Here is a 25,811-nt window from a genome sequence, read left to right as displayed (position 1 = left end):
GGGACAGCACTGAAGAAGAGGTGAGTATTGCATCCAAAGGTGCTTTTTTATTTTAGCAATGATTGGGCAATTTAATTTTTTAGGAAGCTGGAACTGGACTTTAAGACTTCTGTTCAGCTATAGTTATTTCTCTTGGCGGTTTTATCTCTGCCTCTTAACACAACTGAACTTTTTATGACCTTTTTTTGTCTACGAAACCTCCTTGGAGATCTGCCCCAGTTATTATCAATTCACCATGTAGTATAAGGCAGCCTCACCAATCAACACACGGACTAATTGTGCAATAAATTAGCTTTACTATAAACAATGTGAAGCCCTGTGCTAGCTAGAAAAAGTTGGGTTTCATGTGAGACTAGGTATCTGGGCATCTAATACTGTTTTTCTTAACGAAACAATGGACTTGGCACTCTGAGGGCGGGTGGGTGGCACACTGACATCATTCATAAGAAGCAATTTCTGTGATCCTTGAAGGTGTTTCCCACGTTTAGATTTTCCTATAAAAAGAAAAAAAAATAAGTATTAAAAAAAAATAATGAATATTATATTTAAAAGAAAAATAATAATTTTGAAGCACATGTGTACTGTATATAGGTAAGGGGAAGCTTAACCGCTTTACCACTGGTCACTGTGCTGCTACTGCAGCACAGTGGCTCGTTATCGTCTGGCGACGTAGGTCTATGTCACCAGACTTTCCCCTCTCCCGGCGGCGCGCGCTCGCCGCCGGAGGCTCGCTCCTGCTGTTTTCAGTTACAGCGGGAGTCAGGCCAGGGGAGGAGCGGCGGCGATCGCCGCCGCTCTTCCCCGATCGTCGGGGAATCTAGTTTGGAGATCCGCCCGCCTGTGTAAACAGAGCGGGCGGATCTCCTAAGTGACAGGCAGGGTCAGATTTCAGGGTTCAGCGTAGCTGAACCCTGGATCTGTCCCTGTGTCACGCAGTCACCTCCCCCCCCACACGTTAGTAAGCACCAGGCATACATTAACCCCTCCCTCTCCAATAAAATTAACCCCTTCCCTGCCAGTGTCATTTTTACAGTAACAGTGCAAATATATAGCACTGATTACTGCAGTAATGTCACTGGTACCCCCAAAAGTGTCAAAAATGTCAGTCAAGGGTCCGATCTGTCCGCCGCAATGTTGCAGTCCCACAAAAAAAATCGCAGATCGCCGCCATTACGCGTTAAAAAAAACCCACCAAAAATGACATAAATCTTTCCCTTAGTTAGTAAACACAATAACTTTTGCGCAAACCAATCAAAATACGCTTATTGTGAATTTTTTTTACCAAACATGGGCAGCAGAAAACAAATTGGCCAAAAATGTAAAAAAAAATTGGTTTTTACATCTTTTTTGGGGGGAATTTCATATAAAAAAAATGTTAAAAATATTGTTATTTTTTCAAAATAAACGCTATTTTGTGTTTATAGCGCAAAAAGTAAAAATCGCATAGGTGATCAAATACCACCAAAAGAAAGCTCTGTTTGTGGGAAAAAAAAGATGTAAATTTCGTTTGGGTACGGCGTCGCATGACCGCGCAATTGTCAGTTAAAGTCGCACAGCGCCGAATCACAAAAAGTGGCCCAGACGTAAGACAGCAAAATGCTCTAGTGGTAAAGTGGTTAAAGTAGAATTAAACCCAAACACCTAAAGTCAATAAAAATGCAGATCCGGGATCAGAAATAATCTATGGTGCCACCGATAGACCCTCAGCACACCTGCTCTGTTTATTTGACTTGGTTGCTGCTATCAAAGTCATTCACCACCATATAAGGATATTTGATATTTCTACTTCAATGAAATGGATCCTCTCTCATTTGGCATTTTTCTTTTTTAATGAGTTCCTGAGGGAACTGTTTGTGCTGACATGCACTTTCAAATGAGAATGTCGGTGAAGCTTTTCCCCCCCAGTTCCCTCTGTGGTTTAGGAATGGACGTCCAAACGTCACCTTTCCCCTCACATTGGTGGACATTTATTGGCTGGCAACAATTACAGTGCTCTCTTTTAAGAATATGCAGTCTATTATACCATTGTACACATATTTTGAAAAATATATACTTTACTAATCACATATATCCCCCTGAAAAAGATTGCAGAACAAACTATTCTGAAACGCGTTGGGTGTTTCCTCTGTCATTTCAGATTTACTAAGTGACAGAAATATGCGGTTTTCGCATACAATCTGTTTGTATTAGGACTGAATTTTTTTGTATGATATGTTCTGCTCTTTCTATATTGGTTTTTATTTTGAGACAATCAATAAATTTGAAATTTTATCACTTGTATTTCTGTTGGTTTTTGCCCCTTAAAAGCCCACTGAGAGGGTTTCTTCTTTATTCTATTAGTTACCAAGGATGTGGACACTTTTATAAGCCCTTTTATATACAACAGTGTTTCTACATTATCTGCTCTGTTTATTGGGGTCTCCCTGGGTCAGCTGGGCACAGGGCTGCAGCCTGCAACATAGTCCTCTATGGGCTGCCCATCAATAGATGGATAGCATAGAAATCATCCTGTCTTGGTTCCCATTCATATCAATGGCCAATACCTGCTCTAAAAAAATAAAAGAAAAAGTTTTTTGTGGGGTGCAGCCCTCCTCAGATTGGTGGAATCCTCAACAAAGTGACATTATGCATTGAAGCTCTGTGAAAGAGAGAAGAAGCCTCTGGATTTAGCACTGGAGTGTGTTTTGGAACGTGTTAATACCTGCTCTGTCTAAGAAACGCAGCTTCAGTGAATGTGATTGTCTCCTTATATACTTTTTTATGTGTTATTTTATTACTATTAGCCATTTTTCACTATGGTAATAGGCAAACACAAGACTAAATGACAGTGATGGATCAACTGACCATAGCTATTGAAGTACTGACTGCTATAAAAGACCCCTATTGTAATCCAGGCATATGTTCAATAAAAAATACTTAAACATATTTAAAATAGCACCTAGGTCTGCATTTAGGATTTCCCTGTATATCAGAACTTAAACTGGCAGAGAAAAGTCAGCACTGTTAGCCAATCAGGGATGACCTTATTAGTGGACAGCTGCTTCTTCACTACCCATTCATAGCCTTGCCCAAGCTGTATGGCTAGTTGAAACATTTGTTTTTAAACTGTGTTTTAGCTGTTTGCTTACACTTACTGTACAGTTTAAAGCGGAGCGCCACCCAAAAGGGAAAGCCCTGCTTATCTGCCTCCTCCACCCCTCCTTTTGGAGGGGAGCGGGTACCTGGTTTCTCACCCAGAAGTTCAGGCCCCCTTCTTCCCCCGCAGCTGGCCCATTCACAAAGCGCAGCGCGGTTTGCGCATGCGCAGTAGGGAACGGGCTGTGAAGCTTGTTTATGTCTAGAGGACCTGGTAAAGCACTTTAACTTGTGTTGGGTAGGAAAGTGCGCTGATTCGAAATTGGGGTGTGCTGCTACCTTAGAGTGTATAGTGTAGAATGTGTGAGAAAAATCAGGTGCGCTACCCTAATGCATGCGTGCAACATACAAAAATGATACAACCAAATGAACCATTAATACAGTAAAAAATGAATGATAACGTTTACAAATCGTGCTAACAAAATAGTCCAGAGTGTGACTGGTGATACACCAATGTGCAATAAACGTCCATGTTATAAGTCCATAGGTAAGGTGCAATTATGGTGACATCAACTTCAAGCTTGGGAAGATGTGAACTGTGATTGGAAGGTGCAAAGTCCCACCACCAGCTTAGCCTCTTGCCAGAAGTTAAACGTAAAGGGCATGTGTAAATATGACCGCTCCAAGGGTCATGCAGCCAAGTGGAGGAATTCCCAAAAATACAGAAGGCACTCTAACACACTCGTGCTCCCTAGACTCTTACCGGACAAAAGCCAAACAAGAAGCCTGGTATTATGGTGATGAGTGATCCTGCCGGGAGTTACTGGACTCTAGGATGGCTGCTGTAGTTGCTTGTGTCCAAGAGGAACAGACCCAGTCAGAAAGCCTGACGTTAGAAGATCCTGCCACAGGTGACTAGACTCTGATTGGCTGCTGTACCTTCTTGTGTCTAGTTGACCGGTAAACATCACAGCGTGTCATTCCCTATAGATCAGGAACCCAGAGCACCCTGCTGTCCATCACACCGAGCATCCATCACCAAACCAGTTTGGTGCTGGTGATCGGTGATGGATGCTTGGTGTGATGGACAGCAGGGTGGTCTGGGTTCCTGATCTATAGGGAATGACACGCTGTGATGTTTACCGGTCAACTAGACACAAGAAGGTACAGCAGCCAATCAGAGTCTAGTCACCTGTGGCAGGATCTTCCAACGTCAGGCTTTCTGACTGGGTCTGTTCCTCTTGGACACAAGCAACTACAGCAGCCATCCTAGAGTCCAGTAACTCCCGGCAGGATCACTCATCACCATAATACCAGGCTTCTTGTTTGGCTTTTGTCCGGTAAGAGTCTAGGGAGCACGAGTGTGTTAGAGTGCCTTCTGTATTTTTGGGAATTCCTCCACCTGGCTGCATGACCCTTGGAGCGGTCATATTTACACACGCCCTTTACGTTTAACTTCTGGTAAGAGGCTAAGCTGGTGGTGGGACTTTGCACCTTCCAATCACAGTTCACATCTTCCCAAGCTTGAAGTTGATGTAACCATAATTGCACCTTACCTATGGACTTATAACATGGACGTTTATTGCACATTGGTGTATCACCAGTCACACTCTGGACTATTTTGTTAGCACGATTTGTAAACGTTATCATTCATTTTTTACTGTATTAATGGTTCATTTGGTTGTATCATTTTTGTATGTTACACGCATGCATTAGGGTAGCGCACCTGATTTTTCTCACACAAAGCACTTTAACTTACCTGATCTTCTGATCTTGCATTAAGACTGCACCCCACAGCCTACTTCTATGCTCCAACAGTCTAAGGTTTTTGAGGTCATCAGGACCGATGAAGGAACCATAGTACTGCACTGAACATGAGAACGCTGAGGGCCAATGCACAGGCAGACCATGGGGGAGTGCTATATGCTGGGGGAGGTAAGTAGAGTTCAGCTAAGAAAAAGTGCTCTGAACAGAGATGAGCACTGAAGCCTTGCGGGTGGTGGATGGATCTACACCGTATATGCATGGTCACCATGCACTTCAAAACTTTGCCTCCACTGCTACTTAGCAAATCTCCCAAGGCTCATCTTTGCCTTGCAGGGAAATACAGCACTGTGTTCCTGGCTGTTACCCAGCAACACAGGACACTATCAGCTCCTTGTACGGCAGGAGAGTAGACGTCTGCCCTGAAAAGTGTAGTCCCCTTTCTGTTCTAGCTCTAGGGGACTTCTCTGCTCCTCTTTCACAGCCCTTGCCTCCTTAACTTAACTCCGACTATACCAATCTGGTACTCTACAAGCTGTCCAACTCCTCCACAGGCTGTTCAACCCCTCCCACAAGCTGCTACTCGGAAACTCAGAGCATACGGATGATGTAACAGGGTAGATAAATACAGTAAATCCTCAGATTGAGAGTAACTTGGTTTGAGAGCATTTTGCAAGACAAGCAAAATTCTTTTATAAACTTTGACTTGATAAACAAGTGATGTCTTGATATAGAAGTAGCGTCACGTAACAACAGAGTATAAAAGAGAAGAGGGACGGCTCTAAGTGTAGCAATATGGTTACATTAAATGTAGGTACAATATTTAGCAACTCCCATAGTTGATTATTAAAAAAGGCACATCTAAGTATGCAGGCATCCGGGGTAAAGCTGTCCACATAGACCGTCCACCGCACCCCTGCCAAAGTCATCCCTTTCACGCTGCGCTCCACGATCACTATAAGCCTCACTTTCAGATTGTTCTACTGCAGGGTAGTCTTCCCGGTCGGAACAGCGAAAAATAAATTCCCAGGGGTAACTATAGTCAACCAGGAGCTCAACCAAAACAACTGGAGCTCACCTGAAAAAAAAAATACACTCTCAAAAAGAAAAAGGTCCTCTAAACAGCAGCCTGCAAAACCCTGCGGCCAAAGGAAGTACCCTCAGATGCCAATACATCTACTTTATAGAACTTTGTGAAAGTGTGCACCGACGACCAGGTGGCCACCTTGCAAAAGCTGCGTCACTGACGCCTGATGACGAAAGGCCCAGGAGGCACTGAACGCATGGGTAGAGTGCACCTTGACAGGGAAAGGAGGATCCTGACATCTGATGGAAAAGGCCTGGATCACCGTCAGACTGATCCATCTTGAAATGGTCACAGAGGAAGCGGACAATCCTTTTGAGGCCCATCCATGAGCACAAATAGTGAGTCTGACTTCTTTAAAGACTCCATAGCTGCCAGGGACACCCTAATTGCCCAGACCACATCCAAGGCATACAAGGCAATTTCCTTTGGCTGTTTTGGCCTGGGACACAGGGAAGTCAAAACAATGTCTTCATTCAAATGAAAATCAGAGACAACCTTTGCAAAGAACACAGGGACAAAAAACCACCTTACCTCTGTGAACCACCAAGTAAGGTGAATGACAGGCTAAAGCTGCCAATTCCGACACCCTGCACACAGAGGTGCTATCCACCAAGAAGGCCACCTTCTGGGACAGGATAAGCAGGGGAATCTCCTGAAGATTCTCAAAAGGAGGCTTCTGAAGGACTGAGAGCACCAAATTGAGGTCCCAAGACGGCAACAGAGACCGCACTGGAGGGGCCAAGTGCCTAACTCCCTGAAAAAAAGTATGCACCAGGGAGTATGTGGCCAAGGGCCATTGAAAGAAGACCGCTAAGGCCAACAGCTCACTCTTGATAGTACTCAAGGTCAGTTTCTGCTCAACCCCCCCTCGAAGGAAGGTCAAGATCCGAGCCACCGAGAAAGAGCGAGGATGAACTCCAAGAGACTCACACCACGCAATGTACGACTTCCACGTACGATGGTAGATCTTCCTAAAAGTAGATTTCCTAGTTTTTAACATCACTGAAATCACTGATGCTGACAAACCTCTCTCCATCAGCACCTGGCGTTCAACAGCTAAGCCATCAAAGCCAGCAACTGTAAAGCAGAATGGAAGATTGGTCCTTGGGACAACAGATCCTCCCTAAAAGGAAACTTCCAAGGAACATCGGCGACCAGCCGCACCAGATCGGCGTACCAAGTCCGGCGAGGCCAGTCTGGAGCCACTAAGATGACCATAATCCCTTCTGCCTCAATCCTGCATAGAAGTCTTTGCAGAAGTTTGAGAGGAGGGAAGGCGTAGATCAGACGATACTGACCCCAAGGGGCCACCAGAGGATCCTGTGACCAAGCCACAAACCGCTGCACCTTTCTGTTTAGCCGGGATGCCAACAGATCCACCTTGGGGATGCCCCACCTGAGACACAACTGGTGAAACACATCCGGATGAAGGGACCACTCCCCTTGGTCCAATGCCTGCCGACTGAGGTAATCTGCCTGCCAGTTTTCCACCCCTGGAATATGTACGGCGGAGAGGGCTGGAACTAACCATTCTGCCCACCTTAGAATGCCGGCTACCTCCAGAGTCACCAGGACACTTCTTGTGCCCCCCTGGTGATTGACATAAGCCATGGTTGTGGCATTGTCCAATTGAATGTGCACTGGACATCCCAGAAGACGATCCGTCCAATGGCCCAGGCACAGTCTAATTGCTCGGAGTTCCAAGACATTGATCGGTAGTCTGGACTCTTCCAGTGTCCAGAGCCCCTGAGCAGAGTTTTTGCTGAGAACGCCACCCCAGCCGGACAGGCTGGCATCCATGGTGACCACTGTCCAATATAAGGGGAGGAAGGATTTGCCTAGTCAAATTGCAGGAGAACTAAGCCACCATATCAAGAACGCCTTCATGCTTCGGCTTAACCAGATCTGATTGTCCAGAGACTGCGGAGTCTTGTCCCATTTGTTCAGAATCTCCCTTGGCAGGGACCTTGTATAGAACTGTGCAAATGGAACCAGCTCGAAGGTAGACACCATCAGGCCCAGCAACCACATGCAAGTCCGGAGGGATGATTATCTGCTGGACAGCAGGAGACGAATTGCAGCCTGAAATTTCAGGAGTTTGTCCAGAGGAAGAAGCACTCTGCCTAAGGCCGAGTCCAGAGTCAGACCCAGATAGTCCAGCTTTGTGGACGGAACCAGAGCAGGCTTCTAAAAATTCAGAATCCAACCGAATTTCCCCACAGTTCGTATGGTGATTTCCAGGTTTTCCACCAGAGCAGTAAGGGACTCTGCTCACAGAAGGAGGTCATCCAAGTAGCCAAGTAACAATGCCAGCATCGGGGCTAACACTTTTGTAAAGACCCGAGGAGCAAACCAAAGGGTAACGCCACGGATAATGCTCTTCCACGGCAAAGCGGAGGAAGCTTTTGTGACCGACACTTATTGGAATGTGAAGGTAGGCTTCCTTGATGTCGATAAAGGCAAGAAAATCCCCCTGATGCAGGGATGACACCACCATGCGAATGGACTCCATTCTGAACTTCTGCACCGGCACAAAGCAGTTCAGCACCTTGAAGTCCAGGATTGGACACACCTTGCCTTTCTTCCTGGGAACTGTAAACAGGTTTGAGTAAAAACCCTGAAAATGTTTCGAAGTCGGAACCGGGACAAACATCCCTTGAAGTAACTATCTGTCTTGTAACACCCCAAATAGACCCTGTAAGCGGTCCGGGGACAGGCACAATTTGGAAGGAAAGAACCTTGCCAGGGACAAGAGTGAAATTCGATCTTGTAGCTGGACCGAATTACTTTGTGGACCCACTTGTCTTGTACCAGGGAAGTTCACGGGTCTGGAAACCAGCGAAGACGTCCCCCCACCCCCGATACGAGTGAGGGCACACCTTCATGCTGAAAGAGCCTTGTCTGGAGAAGCCCGCTCTCGGCTTGCCAGACCAGGTTAATTTAGATCCTCCAGAGGAGGCCCTGAAAAGGTTTGAGGCCTTGTCAGTCGACCCTGATGGACAAAAAAGCCGAGAAGAAGAGCCCACGTCTATGACATGGGTCCTTGCCCTTAATAAGCTGCGAAAGAAAAGTACTCTTTCCCCCTGTAAGACCTTTAATGATGTCATCCCGGGTAGCTCCAAACAGGTGATCTCCTTGAAAGGGGAGATCAGTCAAGGCCTTTTTAGAAGTCTGGTCCGCAGACCAGCATTTGAGCCAAAAGACACACCGAAGGACCAGGGAGCCGAGCAACTAGGGGAGCCGCATCCAAAGAGGCATCACAGATAAACTGGAGCCCCTTGTAACGCTCCTGCGTTTTTGTAGTAGGCTGGATTTGCAGCTGCAGAATTTCCACTCAGTAGTCATGTAGAGATGTGTTGAATAACCAAATCCAACTCTCCAGACTCATCACTGTGGGCCTGTCAGCCTCAGCATACAGATATACACACTCAATAAGATGTTCCTGGAGTGATAGGATGTATATGTTAGTATGAAGATGATGTGCTGAAGGGACAGGTGTGAACAGTGACAGAGATGGTAAGCACTTGATAGAAATGTTCAGGAGAGTACTAGATGGTATTAGGTAGAATGCAGATAGGTTAGTAATCGAGTATGGTAACAGGTGGTAAGGATAGCCGATGACAAATACAGGATAGACTAACCCAGTGCAAGGATAGATGGTAGTAGACTCAAGAGCTAGCAATCTATGTAACAGTGCAGATGATAGAATTAGTATGCATAGAATAGATAGTAACAGTCCTTAATGTGCAGAGGTAGATAGTGTAAGTAAGGTTATGGAGGATTCCCCTGTGGGGTACTTATCACTAGTAAGGTTAGTAGTAGAAGGGTCCAGTAGTGAGGGAGTGATCCAGTAGCGAGATACAGGGATCAGTAGCGAGGTTCCGGTCTGTTTCCAAGTAAAAGAAAGTATTTGGAGGTTCCGGTAGCAAGACAAGCTTGTAAGCATGTGGACACATGGCAAGTTGAACGAACAATGTGAGAGAGAACGCCGGCGGTTGAAATAGCCGCTCTGCGGCGCTCGGTGATGACGTCATCCGTCTTAAAGGTGTATGCGTACCACCTAATTAGAAAGGTGGGACGCATATTTGAAAAGAAAATGGAAAATGAGGGTACCAGAGGTACCAGAATCTTACACCCCTGGACCAGCTGGTCCGCCAGCTCAGCAGAGGCAGGGAGGAGCTGCTCTCCCTCCAGGTAACAGCGTAAAAGCTTAGCCCACTCAGTCAGAGTTTGCGACTTCAGGGCAATGGTGAATACCGGTCTCAGTGCCAAACCAGCCAGAGTATACATATTGTGGGCCACAGCCTCCGCCTTCAAGTCAGCTGGATCCTTAAAGGACAGGGACTCTTCAACCGGAATCATGGTTGCCTTGTTCAATCTGGAAACTGGAGTCCACTTCTTATTAAAGGACTCCTCATAGGGGTATCGTCTAGCAAATCGCTTAGGGACCCCAAGGGAACGCTTTGGTCGTCCCTACTCTTTAGCAACAATTTTGTCAAAATAGGCGAGGAAAGGAAACACCTTTGCCAGTCTGGATGTCAAAGAAAGCCTTTGGCAGCTGCGTCCTCCATCTTTAAGGTCTCACGCACAGATACAATCAGTGCTTCCACCAGCGCCTTTTCGTGTGCAGTTGCAGATGTGGAGGAATCATCCTCCCTATCTGAGGATTCTGGGCGTGTGGTCGCAGACCCAGCAGGGAGACCCACATCTGTGGCGGCCGAATCAGATTCAGAATCTAATGAGACAGATAAGGTAGGGGAAGGCGGGGTGCTTTTTGCTAGACCGTTGCCTGAAAGCCACCTACACCTGGGACACAAAGGACTTCAGGCCATCAGTGCATCGATGGATGGTTGGGACCCGGAGGGCCCCTCAGCCTCAGAGAGGGAAACAAGTAGGGAGATGTGCTCCAAAGACTCCATGAGTCACCAGGGGGACCCCATAAAAAGTGTAAAACACTGCAAAGGGACAACCCCCACCGTGCTGGCAGCACCACCCGGTCGCCAGGCACAAAGCACCAAGCGATCCTCAGCAGAGAGGGAGAGGACCCTCTCTGCTGAGGATCTAAAAAGAAAGAACTGCCAGGACCAGAGATCCCAGCAAGGAACCAGGTGCTTACTCCTGAGTAGGCAGAACAAAACTGAGTATCTATAGCAGAGAAAGGGAGTATAACCCCTGGGACTGCCTATAGGTGTAGCCAGACTTTTTTTCTGCCTAGTGTCCTACTCCTGTAGGGGGCAGTATAACCCTGTGGTTAAGAAGATCAGGAGCTGTGTCTGTCAATGAAGAAAATAGAAATACTGATTTTAACTTGTAAACAAGTGTCAGAAATAGGCCTGGTCCTTAAGTGGTTAATCATCAATCATGTGAGTTGCTAAATGTTGTACCTTCATTATGTAACCATATTGCTACACTTAGAGGCGCCTCTCTTCCCTTTTATACCCTGTAGCTCCTGCTAGATTTTGCTTCTAATCCCCTTGTGGAGGATGCCATTTGTGGATGGACATTCAAGGGTCAAGGTTACGCAACCTATCACATTGCTATAATCTTTTTATATGGACTATAAGCTGAAGGACTTTTGAATAAATGGTTGTGCAGTAAATCATCTGAGTTTCCATTATTTCTTTTGGGGAAATTCTCTTTGAAATAAGAGTGCTTTGGATTACAGGCATGTTTCCGGAACGAATTATAAAAAACTGATGTAAGTTACAGTGGGGAAAATAATTATTTGATCCCCTGCAGGTTTTGTAAGTTTGCCCACTAACAAAGAAATGGAGGGTCTATAATTTTTATCAGACAGAATATCAAATGTTATAAATTGAGTTGCAGTTCAGTGAGTAAAATAAGTATTTGATTCCCAAGCAAAACAGGACTGTCAATGGGACACAGATGGGGAAAAAAAATACAATGGGTTATAACCCTCCTTTGCTCTATCCAATACTTTAAGTGCTATTACAGCTTGACAGATCAGGCTATGATTAGAATATTTGCTCCTTTAAGCCCAACTAAATGACTGGACTCAAATATGTAATACAACAGCCCACTGCTCTATCAACTGCACAGTGATAAAGGCCGACTACAAATTAATGCTATGCTGGTACATGCTACCCCATAGGATAGCTACGTTTGTGCAGGGGGCTTCCCCCCACTGCTTTCTGGGGTTGCAACAAAACCAGTAAACTAAAAAATGGGACTGTCCACAATAATATGAATAAGGTTCTAGCCAAAAGTATTTGGAAAAACCATTAGGAGTCATTTTGAGCCTGAAGTCTGAGGTTTGTAATGCTGAATGAAATATTTACTGAGGCTAAATAGCATGGAAATTGGCAATGCCAATCAAAACACAGTTCAAATAGAAAGTGTCCCAGTATTTGACAAACAAGAAATGTTCTGCTGTACTTAAATTTAACAAAGTTTGGAAACCCAGGATCACACATTACATGCCCTGTGACTTTCATTGGATATTTCTGACTATTAAGCGAGTCATGGGATAATGTGGTCTTGGAGTCAAGTTTCCCTGGCCACCCCTCCATAAACAAAACCTGATGAAGACTGGATACTGATCTATATAATGAGATAGTACATGGATTCCTTTCAAATATTTCATCTGAATCCTAGCTTTTTTGATAGATGTTGCCATGGCGGTCATGCATTTGGGGACGTGATGCACAAACCTGCCCATCTGAGGCAGCTCTTTGGACAAAGGTCTTTTGCCTACTTAAATTACTGTTTTGTTGAGATGTCCCTAAAAGTCCTTTGCAGGTCCACCTTGTGCCTAAATCGAATCGTTGATAAAGTTTCAATTTGACAATCTTTCACAAAATATAATAATTCATCATATTTTCCTTGCAGCTCTACTAACTTTGGCTAGAAACTGGAAGCAGCGGCTTCTTCCATTTCCGGAACCAGGTGGGTTGATAGTATAATGGTTAATACGCATTTCTCTAGTCTACTAGAGAACAAACATACAATTCTTTTTCAGAATCTGGATACCCTGGATATAGCTACACCACCCAGTGGTATATAGCGCTAGCCCTTGATGTCTCAGGTTGAGGGAAGGGGATTGCCTTCCCCGGGAGGTGGGCCTGAGGTCTGAACTTATTTCAAAGCATTTGTTGTATTTTCCATTTGAAATTCAAATAAAATTTGAAATTCGAATAAGAACTTTGAAACTGAAATAACCATTGGCATCCGTATAATATGAATGTATTATATATGAGCAATTCCGACTGGACTGCTAATTTCATTATATGAAATTGAATGTTACTATTTGTCTGTACTGTTCCTTCAATAATTGGTTGTAACCTATTCTTGACTATACTCATTATAATCAATAAAAATTATTATAATAAAAAGTATAGTAGCTTTATGTATGACATATAGTTACATAGTTACATAGTTAGGTTGAAAAAAGACACAAGTCCATCCGGTTCAACCATAAAAAAAAAAAAAAAAACACTATTGAAAACCCTACCATGCAATCCCATATACACAATCCTATACCCGCTGTTGATTCAGAGGAAGGCGAAAATAAACCCCAGCAAAGCATGATCCAATTTGCTACAGCAGGGGAAAAAAATTCCTTCCTGATCCCCCGAGAGGTAATCGGATATTCCCTGGATCAACTGACAAAAAAAAAAAAATGCAGGAAACCAAAATGCATAGTACTTTTTTATTATGCATTATGGAATGCGATTTCAAATGCACTTTAGAAATGTGGGGTGGCATGCTATTAAGAATTAGAGGCTCCACAGCATGCCTGAAAATAAAATGTTTTAATTTTTTTGCACCACATTAAACACTCCTAAGCAAAGCCTTAGTGTGATATCCATTACTAAGTGCAATTTTCTTACCATCTTTAACCTGTATAGCTGGTAAACTGGTGTTCATCCTCCCAAGATAAACTTGCCCATCAGATCCTAGAATATCAATCTCCTCCTGCAAGTGAAAGTGTATATAAAACATGAGGGAGGCATAAAATCTTAACATGTAAAACATGGATGTTGAAAACAGATGTAATTTCCCCAGCAGAGACACTTATTAGCGTCGGTTCACACTACGGCGATCCGACTTAGGGGGCGACCTGTGAAGTCGCGTGCACCGCGACTTCGGCACGACTTGCACGGACTTCATAAAATGAATGTCTATGCAAGTCGCTCCAGGTCGCCCCGAAGTAGTACAGGACCCTTTTTCTAAGTCGGAGCAACTTGTGTCGCTCCTATTAGAACCGGTCCTGTACTACACTATGGGACGCGACGGTGCGTGACTTGTCAGGCTGACCAAGTCGCCTGACAAGTCGTACCAGTGTGAATGGACACTTAGGGGTTCTATTTATAAAACATTAATTGACCAAATTTCAGAAGCATTTTTTTCTTCTAATAGATTGATTCCTATATTGTCAGCTCCATCCAATTGTCAAAATGCAGTATATTTTCTTACTGAAATGTTTCAGAAAGCTATATTGCTTTTTGGTCGCTAGATGGAGCTGATGCAATAGGAGTTTATCTATTAGAAAAAATTTTGGGAGATTTAAGCCAGCTAACATTAATGCTTCTGACATTCAGCCAACAAAGGTTTTATAAAAAGACTTCTTATAGTAATAAAAGTCTGCCAGAAGTTTTTTTACGCTATCTTTTTCCTTACGCTATCTTTTTTTTTTTTTAATCAGAAAAGTTTTATTGAAAGTATACAAAGTAAAAAATGAAGTACAAAATGTCCAGTCCAATATTTCAGAAAATATGACCACATACAACTTAAAGATTCAAAGATATCAGTTGCAAAGTCATGTCGCATTTTTATACTGTCATTTTTGACGTATACCAGCCTCATAAACCACAGTATTCTGCACATAATAATAAATGAGATTCCAGTATTTGGGTCAAGGGATCTATAGAGGAACGTACAGCTCGCAAACACCTCTCCTATATTCCCTAGAGTCTCCCAGGGTGCATTCATCCCATGGGACACTGCAAAGTTCTCATCAGAACAAGTTCCCAGGGGGACATCCCAGGGGTATCAAGCCATGGAGACCACATTTTTTCAAATGTATTTAACCGGCCCTTGTGTTGATAGCTATATCTCTCTAGAAGGAGTGTATTACCCATATGAGTCACCCATGTTTTAACTGATGGGGGGGGGGGGGTCGCATATTTCCAACGAAGGATAATTCTCTTCCTGGCTTAAAAAAAGGCTCTAGAAAAGGCTACCCTTGTCACCTACTCTGGGATGACCTCTTCAAGAATTCCAAACAAACAGTGAATAGGATTTAGGAGAACAGACACTTGGAAAAAAGCTTGTTCCAATAACGATGGAGCTTTGGGCATCACCAGAAGAGGTGTATAATGTCCCCTGACATTTGTCTGCGTTTCACTGGGGTATAGTGCACTCTTAGTAGACTGTACAGTTTGGATACCTTCTGGGATACATTGAGAGAGCACTAGCCGATTGAAAGCCTTCTTCCCACTGATCACCCGTTAATGTGCCCACATCCTCCCCCCACTGAGACATTGTCCTGGTAGGGTGGGTCTTCAGATATTCCATCAGGAGCATGTGATAACAATGAGAGATAAATTCCTTTGTTTCGGACACATTCTGGAGTAGGTGAAAGATAGGAGTGGGAGAAAGTACCCATTCTGCCATCCCACTCTGAGCCTTAACCATGTGGGCTAACTGTAGTAACAATATAACATATAGTATGGTAAGGCAAACTTACTTTGGAGATCTGGAAAATAAATCAACCTCCCATTCTGAAAAACCAGTGAGAGAAGATTTACCCCCAAGGCTCGCCATCTGGGCCCCTGCTAGATTTTAGCCAGCTCAGTAAGTTTTTATTATCCCAGATCAGACTCTATGCATTATAGCCTGTCACTTGCTGCAATTGTTTGGATTTGTTCAGATTTTCTGGAGCAATGCAAACTGTAAGTGGGTATTTGTTTATTGGGTTTCCGGAATTATTGTGCCTCTAGGCCCTCAGGAATAGAATCTGCGCCAGTGCCAGTAAGCAAAGGGCGAGCAGAGGGGCTTTCGGGTATAGGAGACATGGAGCCTATTAAATGTTGAAATTAGGCAGCTATATAATAGATCCAGGGGTTTGGGAGTGCCAAGCCCCCTCCATCTTTAGGAAATTTAAGCTGCTCCAGTTTGACCCTAGGAGAGCGGGCCCCCCAGAGCAGCAGCCTAAAAAGGGAGTTAATCTTGAGACATCCAGCTTAGATTGACCCTTGGGCAAACCGGATGTCTCATCACATTGAGGCATTCCTGCTTTGTAATGTGTTCTGTTCAAGCACGTGTAATATGATGTTCTGTTGATTCTTTCACTTTGCTTTTGATCCATGTGGATCATGTAAACTGTACACTGTTCTTTTATTCACAATAAAATGTTTATGGAAAGAAAAGAAAAAATAAAAGGAGGGAGTTAATCACCCAAAATACCGGTAGTTTCAAAGGGACGACCACGGGGGAATTGTGAAGGACATATAAAAGCTGGGACCTATGTATCCTTTTAATTAAGTTAGTTTTCCCAGCCAGAGACATTTTGAGTTTGTTCCAAATTGTAATTTTGTCCTGAAACTGGGTCATCGGGGGCTGCAGATTAGGACAGCAATAGTTTGTGAGTGTGGGGGAAATCAGGATGCCTAAATATTTAAAGGAGGTTACCAATGAAATAGAACAGGGGAGTGTTACTGAGCACGCCATCCAACAACATCAACGCGGACTTAGTCCAATTGATAGTGAGACCAGAGTACTGCCCAAAATCCGAGATGATGGACATAACCCTGGTTAGGGAAGAAGAAGTGCCCCCCCAAGAACAGTAACATGTCATCGGTGTACAGCATTACCTTCTCATGCAGCTTGCCATATTTAAACCCGGGGATGTGTGGATCGGCATGCACCAAGGCAGCCAGAGGTTCAATTACTATAGCAAAGAGCAGGGGCAACAGGGGGCAACCCTGTCTAGTTCCCCTATACCCACCCCAAAACAGGTGACATCCTATCTGAGACTCTAATGGCTGCCTGTGTTGCACCATACAAAAGGTGTACCCAGGCAATAAAGCGAGTCCCGATACCAAAATTAGACAGTACAGCCCAGAGATAGTGCCAACTGACACTATCAAATGCTTAATTTGTGTCAAGGGAAAGGAGTACTCTATACCCCATGTTGTCTGCCTGTGTATGCATATTCAGGAACAATCTTCTGAGATTGGTAGCTGTGGACTTTTGCGGCATGAACCCTGCTTGATCAGAATGTACAATGGATAGGATAAATTTGTTCAACCATAATGCCAGTACCTGAGCTAGGATCTTCACATTACACTGCAACAGGGTGATGGGTCTACAGTATATGAGCTTGGATCTAGGGGGTCCTTTCCAGATTGGTGAGATTTTCCTGTTGCCTGATCGATAGAGTCACCAAAGCCCGAGCAGACGACCACATCCTTATTGCTGAGACGAGACTCCCTGAAATTCAACCCATGCACCAGATGCGGAGGATTCCAAACCGACCAACGATCAATACGACCCACCACCTCATGTTCTCCCTCTGTGTCACCTCTCGAAGAACAGAACCTACATGCCAACATTCGTTTACTTTTGAGTCTACTTGTCAACACTGGTTCTGTTATCTTTCTTTTTAACTTTTGAAATGGATTGTTTTTATGTATGAGAAGAGCTGTTCTGTTTATTTGGAAGAAGAAGAAGATCAAGATTCATCGAGGGACACATGGGCAGAGATGTATAGTAACTAAGTAGAACTACTTCACTACTGTACTTAAGTACCGAAAGGTGGTATCTGTACTTTCCTAGAGTATAATTTTTTTCTCCTACTTCCACTTTTACTTCACTACATTTTTTCGATGATTTTAATACTTCTACTCCGATATTTTTTTTTGTGCTGCATAGTTACTCATTACAATTATAAAAATTACCTGGCAGGGAAGGGGTTAACTTTATTGGAGAAGGAGGGGTTAAGTGTGTCCCTAGGGGCGTGCTTCTAACTGTGATTGGATGTGGCTTTTCATGTAACAGCACAGATCTATGGCCTACATAGCAGGACCGTATAATCTCTGCTGTTACACAGGGGAGAAAGACAGGCGGCTTTGTTTACATTAGCTGCCTGCCTTTCTCCCGGTGTAACCGACGATCGCGAGTGAGCGTCGGACATCGGGCCCGCCGCTCACACGTGCGGGGGGGTCCGTGAGCGAGCGGGAGTGGGCCTCCGGCGGCGCGCGCTCGCTCCCTAGAGCCTCACAGGCTAGCGACGTACCCCTACGTCACTTTGCCTGTGAGGGGCTGACTGCCGCGGTATATAGTCGTGCGGCAGTCGGCAAGTGGCTAAAGTAAATAACTCAACACCAAGTTCATTATATGGACCCCTTATGTATTCATACATGTTGATCATATCCCCCCTTTATCTCCTTTTCTCAAGAGAGAATACATTCAGTTCCTCTAATCTTTTCTCTTAGCTGAGCTCCTCCATGCCTCAGCACTTCAACTCTAAAGAGAAAACGTTTCTGTTTTGCTTTCTGTGTCCTGGGATTGGTACTTGTGGAGAGAGAGCAGCCAGCAGCAGATGTCCTCTCAGCCAATCTCAGGAGAACAATCAGAAGGTGGGAACACCTGGAGGGACACAGTCTACTCAGATCTACTACTGTAGAAGCTGCTAAAGGCTTCCTTCACATGGGTGCTGGCCCGTACAGTGTGAATGATGTTTAGGTGGCTAGAACTGCCTGGAGCTGTGCGCAGGTAGCCTATGTAACTCTATGGGGATTCAGCAGCTGTATGGGAACAGCTGCTTGCCCCAAAGTGGCAAGCATGCAGGGGTGGGTGAGCGGCCCTGAATACAGTGTGCATTCAAGGCTGCACACTCGCCCCTGCACACCTGTCACTTTAGGATGCGCACGTGTCCATGCAGCCGCTGCATCCCCATAGAGAAACAATTGCTGCCTGCATGTGGCTCCAGCTGCATAAAACAAAGAGGTCTTTCACCATGCATTGGTCACAGCGCCCTTGTGATTCAGGCCTAAAACATTAATATGTGAAGCATTTTTTATGACTCGGGTGGTGTCTGTCTGTTTTCCATGGTCCTTGGTTAATGCTCCCCCAATGCCGAGGGCAGGAACTGCGGACAGATTGCTGTGACAAACCCAAGAACCTGCCATGCCACAGCCAAGCCGAATAAAAATTGCTATTTGGCTGTTCAGTAGAAAACAAAATGCTAAAAACAACTCAGTGTGTTTCTTTTTCAATTCCAAATTTCTCTACCATAAAAATTATCTGGAAGAGAGGCCTAGTTGTTCTCATTCCAGTTTCTGCCTAAAGCTAACCATTCATTTATTGAATTTCAGCCATTTACTGGTGGCTCAAATGGGCTGTGGCGGGTGGAAAATTATTGGCCAAACAGCGACTGTATCCTATTAAAAGCAATACCTATTTTAGAATTCTGACAGTCGTAGGTGCTGAATACAATAGCAAGCAGTGCAGATTCCTCCATCCATACTGTTTATCGTACATGGGGAAATCCTACAGATTTCCTCTCGCTCAGTGAAATTTTAATCCTTCCCTACTCTATATATAGAAAACAAAAAATGGCTATAGGTGTACTTTAATGTGCATAGCTGGGAACCCCCCCCCCCTTTTTATGATGGAGAATTTACCTTTTCCGTAAGACCTAGAATCTCAGTGTCAAACTGTGGGCCGCAGCAGAGAGCTATCACTGTGCATATAGTTACATAGTAATTCAGGTTGAAAAAAGACACCAGTCCAGCCAGTTAAAATCACAGAAAAAAAAACAAGACAAAACACACAAATTGAAAACCTTCATCCCATACCCACAGTTGATCCAGAGGAAGAAAAAAACCCCCAATAAAGCATGATCCCAATTGCTCTAAGTGGGGGGAATATTCCTAATCCCCCCAGATCAGGGCTGTGGGCTCTGCTCTCTCCTCCATCACCTTCCTATGACCAAAAAAAAGGTACATGTGGCCAAAGGAAGATGTGCACAGTTTGAATTCACAGGATCAGCCACTGGGGATGCACTTCCAACAGCAAGACGGAGGAGGTAGGCATCGAGGAGTTTACGCTAGCAGGCCGCTTATGGCCTACACATACGAAGGGAAAAAATAGCACATTATTTTACCAGGTTGAGCCATAGCATGTAATGTTGCTGAGGATCCTGGAATGCATAAGGCCCGTACACACGTAGCGATTGTCGGCCGTAAATATTCGGCCACCGACCGATCGGACTGTCGGCTTGTTAGTATGATGCTCCCGACAACCGACTGCGACTTTTCGGCCGAACAGAATCTGGTGTGCAGGCTTTAAAATTTTTGTTGGCCAACACCAGAATGGCTGATTTTTCCTCAGTCAGTACAGAATTCGGCCGACAAACAGCAGATGAGCAAGACTGGGCATGCTCAGAGAAGAAAAAACACACGGAAAGTTAACCATCACATGACATCACTTCTGCAGTCGGCTGTTGTTGGCCGACAAAATTCGTGTGCAGTCCTTTTCAACCGACAGGACAGCACCGGACAAAAGACGGCCGATCGTTCGGCCGACATTCAGTACGTGTGTACGGGGCTATAGGGGTTTTTTGTGAGAAAAGGTGAACTTACCCTTTAATGACTTCAGCTCTTGTACCTGTATACCTCTTATGGCCTGATCTCGATCCAGCGATGTGCACAAAAGCAGTGACTCTCTCCCTCCTCATTAGCTCAGGCACAGCCAAGTGAGGAGGAATTGGGGGTGGGGCTGAGCCATGTCCTCTCTGTCAATTGACACACAGGGTACAGCGCAAGAGTGCCCTCATAGCAAGCCGCTTGGAGCCAGGAGAACCCGTGGGGGACCCAAGAAGGGGAGGATCGGGGCTGCTCTGTGCAAAACCATTGCAGAGAGCAGGTAAGTATAACATGATTGATATTTTAATAAAAAATTTTGAGTTTACAATTACAAACAAGGTTTTCGTTTGGCGATGTTGTATTGCAAAAACAATTTTATTTTCTATGCAATCTATAGACAAAAAGATATAAAAAACTTAAACATACTTTTACCTACTTTGAACACTGTTAGCTTAATACAAACAAAAAGTGTGTTACCATACAAAATAGTAAATATTTTATTACATAATTCTTCCTATTTAAAATGACACTAAAATTATGTTTCTAGTGCAAAGCATTGCAAAGATGAACCAAGGGTCTACAGCATGCTGGCAGGGGAAAGGCTTTTTCTAGGCTGTGGCTGCTTTCTAAAAACAAAAAAAACAAAAAAACACTTTGCACACTTTTTGTTGTGATGCACCTGGAATTTGTGTTTAGTCAATGTAAACTGAAAACTCTGTTGGGGTTTAAACGCATGCAGAACACACCTAAAGTAATTTTCCCATTGAAACAAAACAAAGCCTCAATTCTCAGTGATGGGACACAGAGTTTCCCTACTCTATCCCACCCCCCCCCCCCCCCCCAAAAAAAATGTGGCTTTACTAAAAGCACAGGAATGGGGCTGTTCTTGTCTGGCCAATGACTGGGAAGGCAGAAGGCCCAAAGTGTCAGTCTTTCCTTTGAGTGGTAACCCGAGGGTGCTGTTTTTTTCACTATGGGTTTGGGACCCAAATGTGAGAATGAACCCTAGGACATGATACAACGCCTTTTTTCTACACTACGCATCATGGGTTAGACCTTTTGGGGGGGGCTCAGGGGGTCCTTCAACTTCAGCAGGTGACAATCTGACACACTCTAACTGCACTTTGTTGTGTGTGTGTGTGTTCACATGCACTATTTTTGGTTCACGCTGGTGTTTTTGCTTTTGCGTGCTGAATCGCAGGCAAAAAAATTTGTTATATTCTCAGTGCAGTGTGTGGTGACTAAAGTTAGAACCCAATGTATATATATGTCAGTATATGCTATAAATAATATATATAGTCAATGCTAAACACTAAAAGATCTTTACCTTTATACCAACTCCTATTAGATCTTCTTCTTGAATGGAACATGGGGTGCTACCTTGAAACCTGACATAACGCCGATTTGGGAAAGTCGTTGTGTGGCTTCCCCCACAACTTCGGTTATGGGATGTATATCCAAGATCAGTGATGTCAGCAATGCGATCACTAAGATAAAAGTAAAGTTAAGAAAGTTATCAAGATTTTACTTACAATCATCTAACAATAGTGGTGTCAATACAGCTGCACCCTTGCTATCATACAAAATGACAAAAGTTGGGACGCTTAAAGGAGAAGTTCTTTAGTTGCACTTAGTTCTGTACTCCTGTAACCCGTATTCAGCTGACAGGAACATAAAGTCTGCCGTCAGCTGATGTCACTCAGCTGGTCCAAACTCAGGAGGGATCCCTACTAGTGATCAACCGATATCAGTTTTTCGTTACCGATATTTTGGCGATTGCATATCGGTATCGGTATCGGCCGATATTTTCACACATTTAAAATTTTGCAAAATAAACACAAATTTTTACACAAATCTGTTAATAAACATGTTAATCTTTATTTATTAACATTTTAAACATTCTTCACACCTTAACTGCATGAAAACTGATAGGAAAAGTGCACTTGCAGGGGCATCAGTTTCACATCATCTGATGTGCATTAATGGTATGCATATTGCATAATAAATAAACTGCTGCAGTATTGCACTCACTCACTGCAATAAATCACTACTGCAGTGCAGTCAGTGCAAAACTGCTAGAAAAAAGCTAGACAAGACAACAGCTAGACAACAGCTACACAGTGGATTGGATTGGAGTCAGTGGGCGACCTCTGCAGTAGGGCACTCACTGCACAACTACAGCAGACAGTGCAAAACTGCTGGAAAAAATCTAGGCAACAGCTATACAGCAGAGTGGATTGGAGTCACTCAGTGGACTACCTCTGCAGTAGGGCACTCACTGCAACTACAGCAGTCAGTGCAAAACTGCTAGAAAAAAAGCTAGGCAACGGCTAGACAGTGGATTGGATTGAAGTCAGTGGACTACCTCTGCAGTAGGGCACTCACTGCAACTACAGCAATCAGTGCAAAACTGCTAAAAAGAAGCTAGGCAACAGCTAGACAGTGGATTGGACTGGAGTCAGTGGAGGGGGGGGGGGGAGTAAAAAGTAAGGGTTAGCCTGCAAGTAAAACACAAGAAAGAAATATATAAAAATGGTGATAGAATGCCTGAAGAAAGATAGGTAAAGGAGATAAGTGTTAGGAAAGACAGTAACTATGAGGGTATAATGACATATAAGTAGGCAAATGCCTATAAAAAAGATGGACGTAACAGAATTCAGTCCGAGACGATTGGGGGAGCAACCGTCAAATTGCCAAGGGAGTTGGCTATGTCTCTATTAAGATACCATTCAGTAAATCTGAAAGGGCGTATCATATCCGCCAGGGTCTCTCCTGAGAGATTATGTTCCAAAAATGATCTCCATCTGATAAGAAATCTGGGGGTAGAGCAAAGATTAGATAGCATAGCATCGAGTTACTCCAATTGACATAAGGATAACAAAGATTGTTGAACCCGTGAAAGGTTTGGGGGGATGGGGTTGATCCAATTGGCCATGATGGTCCTGCGTGCTGCCAAGAGACAAAGGTGAGTCCATTGTGAAAGGGAGGTGATTCTGGGGCCCGCCCCAGAGGTAGGGTAGGGTATGCAACTGAAAAGGCAAATAGTAGGGACCTTAGGTAAGCCCGTACTGGAGATAAGACGGTTATAGTCCAGCACTCTGTCCCAAAAATTGCTGATATGGGGGTACAGTAAACCCCCCTCCATTGCGGGGGTTATGTTCCGGACCCAGCCGCGAAAAGTGAAATTCCGCGAAATAGAAAAACCCTATTAAAATGCATTGTAGGCATGATTTTTTTACTGTCACTGTACGTGTAGAAGCATTTTAAGGTCTTTAAACACACTTTTAAAACAATAGAAACTCATTTAAACACATAAAAGATACTTAGAGACAGAGCAAGAGCTATGAAAAACACAAAAATCTTTCATTTTTAATGATTTATATAGTAAAATAACATTACAAAAAAAAAACGCGAATTACCGGGACCGCAAAAACTGAACCGCGGTGTAGCGGGGGATTACTGTAGTCCCAAAGTCGATGTAGAAGTGTAGGCCGCATGAGTTTGCACCACGGACATTGAGCTTGGATGGGGTCATCCGGATGATGTCGAAATGGAAAATAGGCCCAGTACATTACTCTAAAGTGAGTTTCTCGCCAGCTTTCTGAAGTGATGTTGGCATGTACACTTTTATAGCTCTTGAGAAGCTTTTCCGGTAACATTTCATCCCCCAGAATGTGAGACCATTTTTGGAATAGTGTCTGTTGAATCTTGCCCAAGGAATGAGAGACTAGATGTGTGTATAAAGTAGAAATAGAATATTCTTTTTGGTGGAGCACTACATCGATAAAAGAGGACTGAAAGGGGTTTGTGCGGTATCCGCAGCAAGTCCGGAGAAAAGAAGTGATGTAAATAAAAAAAAATGAGTAGAAGGCAGAGAGAATTCCTGGCTCAGTGTTTGAAATGGTTGGTAGTGTTCTTCTCGTACAACGAAGAGACTTTGGTTAAACCAGAGATGACCATAGTCTGAAGGCTGCTTGTGAGATGGAGGGGGTGAACATGGGATTACCATGGATGGTGAGGTAACTCGAGATGTTAGAGGGCAGTCCTAATTTCCTCCGCACCTCCCGCCACGCCACCACTGTATCTCTGATAACAATATTATTTTTAAGATGGGCTGGTAACGCCCTAATAGAGGAGTGAAGGATGGCTGACAGGGTGCACGTAGATACCAGTGCGTCCTCGAGCTCAAAGTTGGAATATCTTGATGCTCCTTTGAGCCAATCGAGACCCTGTCTAAGTAGACATGCTAAGTTGTAGAGGCGGATATCAGGGAGACCCGCCCCACCCTCAAACTTCGGGAGAGAGAGTTTTTGTAAAGCATTACGAGGTTTTTTCGAAGACCACAAAAAATGTTTAATGCTTTATGTATTTTCTGCACATCAGAGTGCTTCAAGATTAGAGGGAGTGTCTGCAATGGATATAGCAGACGCGAAAAATAAACCATCTTGAATAAGTGGCATCTCCCGAAGAGTGAGAGAGGGAGGGCTGCCCAAGTCTCCAATTCAGAAACAATTTTAGAAATGAGTGGTGGGAAGTTGAGGGTGTACAAAGATGACGGGTCCATTCCTATGCGTATGCCTAGGTATGGTATAGATTGAGAGGCCAAAGGGCGATGACCTGCGCCAGTGAGCGGACAAGTGGGGATGTAGGTTCAAGACCTCACTTTTATCAAAGTTTATCCGGAAGCCGGAGCAGAGACGAAAGGCTGCAAACAAATCTTTAAGAATAGAAAAATTGGAAAGAGGGTTAGAAGAAAAAAAAAATAATATATCATCCGGGTAGAGCGGATCTAAGGGTCTGGTTCCCAATAGGGATTCCACTAACACCCTCTGATGAGTTGAGAATTCTGGATAGAGGTTCAAGGGCCAAATTAAAAGAAGAGGGGAGAGGGGGCAGCCTTGGCTTTTCCCTTTCGTTAAGGGGATAGTGTCCGAAGTAAAATCAGGTGTAGAAAGTTTGGCAGCCGGTGCTTTATACATTTGTCGAAGAAACTGAAGAATAGGACCTGAAAAGCTGAATGTTTCCATGACTTTAAAAAGCCAGGTAAAACTGATGTTGTCAAAGGCCTTTTTCAGCATCTAAGGATATAATGGCTGCGTCTATTTGGGGGTGTCTTTTAGCATGTTTGAGTGTGAGAAGGACCCTACAAATATTAAGTGTCGCGGAGCAACCCATGACAAATCCTGACTGGGCAGGGAGCAAAAGGGGAGGAAGTAGGCGGGCAAGATGTGAGGCAACTATTTTTGAGAGGATCTTTGCGTCAACATTTATAA

At 44.2% G+C, this 25,811-nt stretch overlaps 1 protein-coding gene across 1 annotated transcript in view; it reads right to left on the bottom strand.

The window, feature by feature from the left end:
* Window positions 1-252: 252 nt before the first annotated feature.
* The window catches only part of QRICH2 (glutamine rich 2), a 176,769-nt gene continuing 151,210 nt past the window's right edge, over window positions 253-25,811 (bottom strand). The window contains exons 15-17 of the mRNA XM_082272781.1: window positions 21,866-22,025; window positions 13,777-13,861; window positions 253-494 (exon numbers count right to left, since the gene is read on the bottom strand). Coding sequence (XP_082128907.1) covers window positions 343-494; window positions 13,777-13,861; window positions 21,866-22,025 — 397 coding nt within the window. The 3' untranslated portion in view covers window positions 253-342. The remainder of the gene's footprint in view (window positions 495-13,776; window positions 13,862-21,865; window positions 22,026-25,811) is intronic.

This window comes from Pelophylax lessonae, assembly GCF_965119305.1.
Source record: "Pelophylax lessonae genome assembly, chromosome: 11".
NCBI lineage: Eukaryota > Metazoa > Chordata > Amphibia > Anura > Ranidae > Pelophylax > Pelophylax lessonae.
Note: the sequence above shows the minus strand (reverse complement) of the source record. Positions and strands in the feature narration are given on the sequence as shown.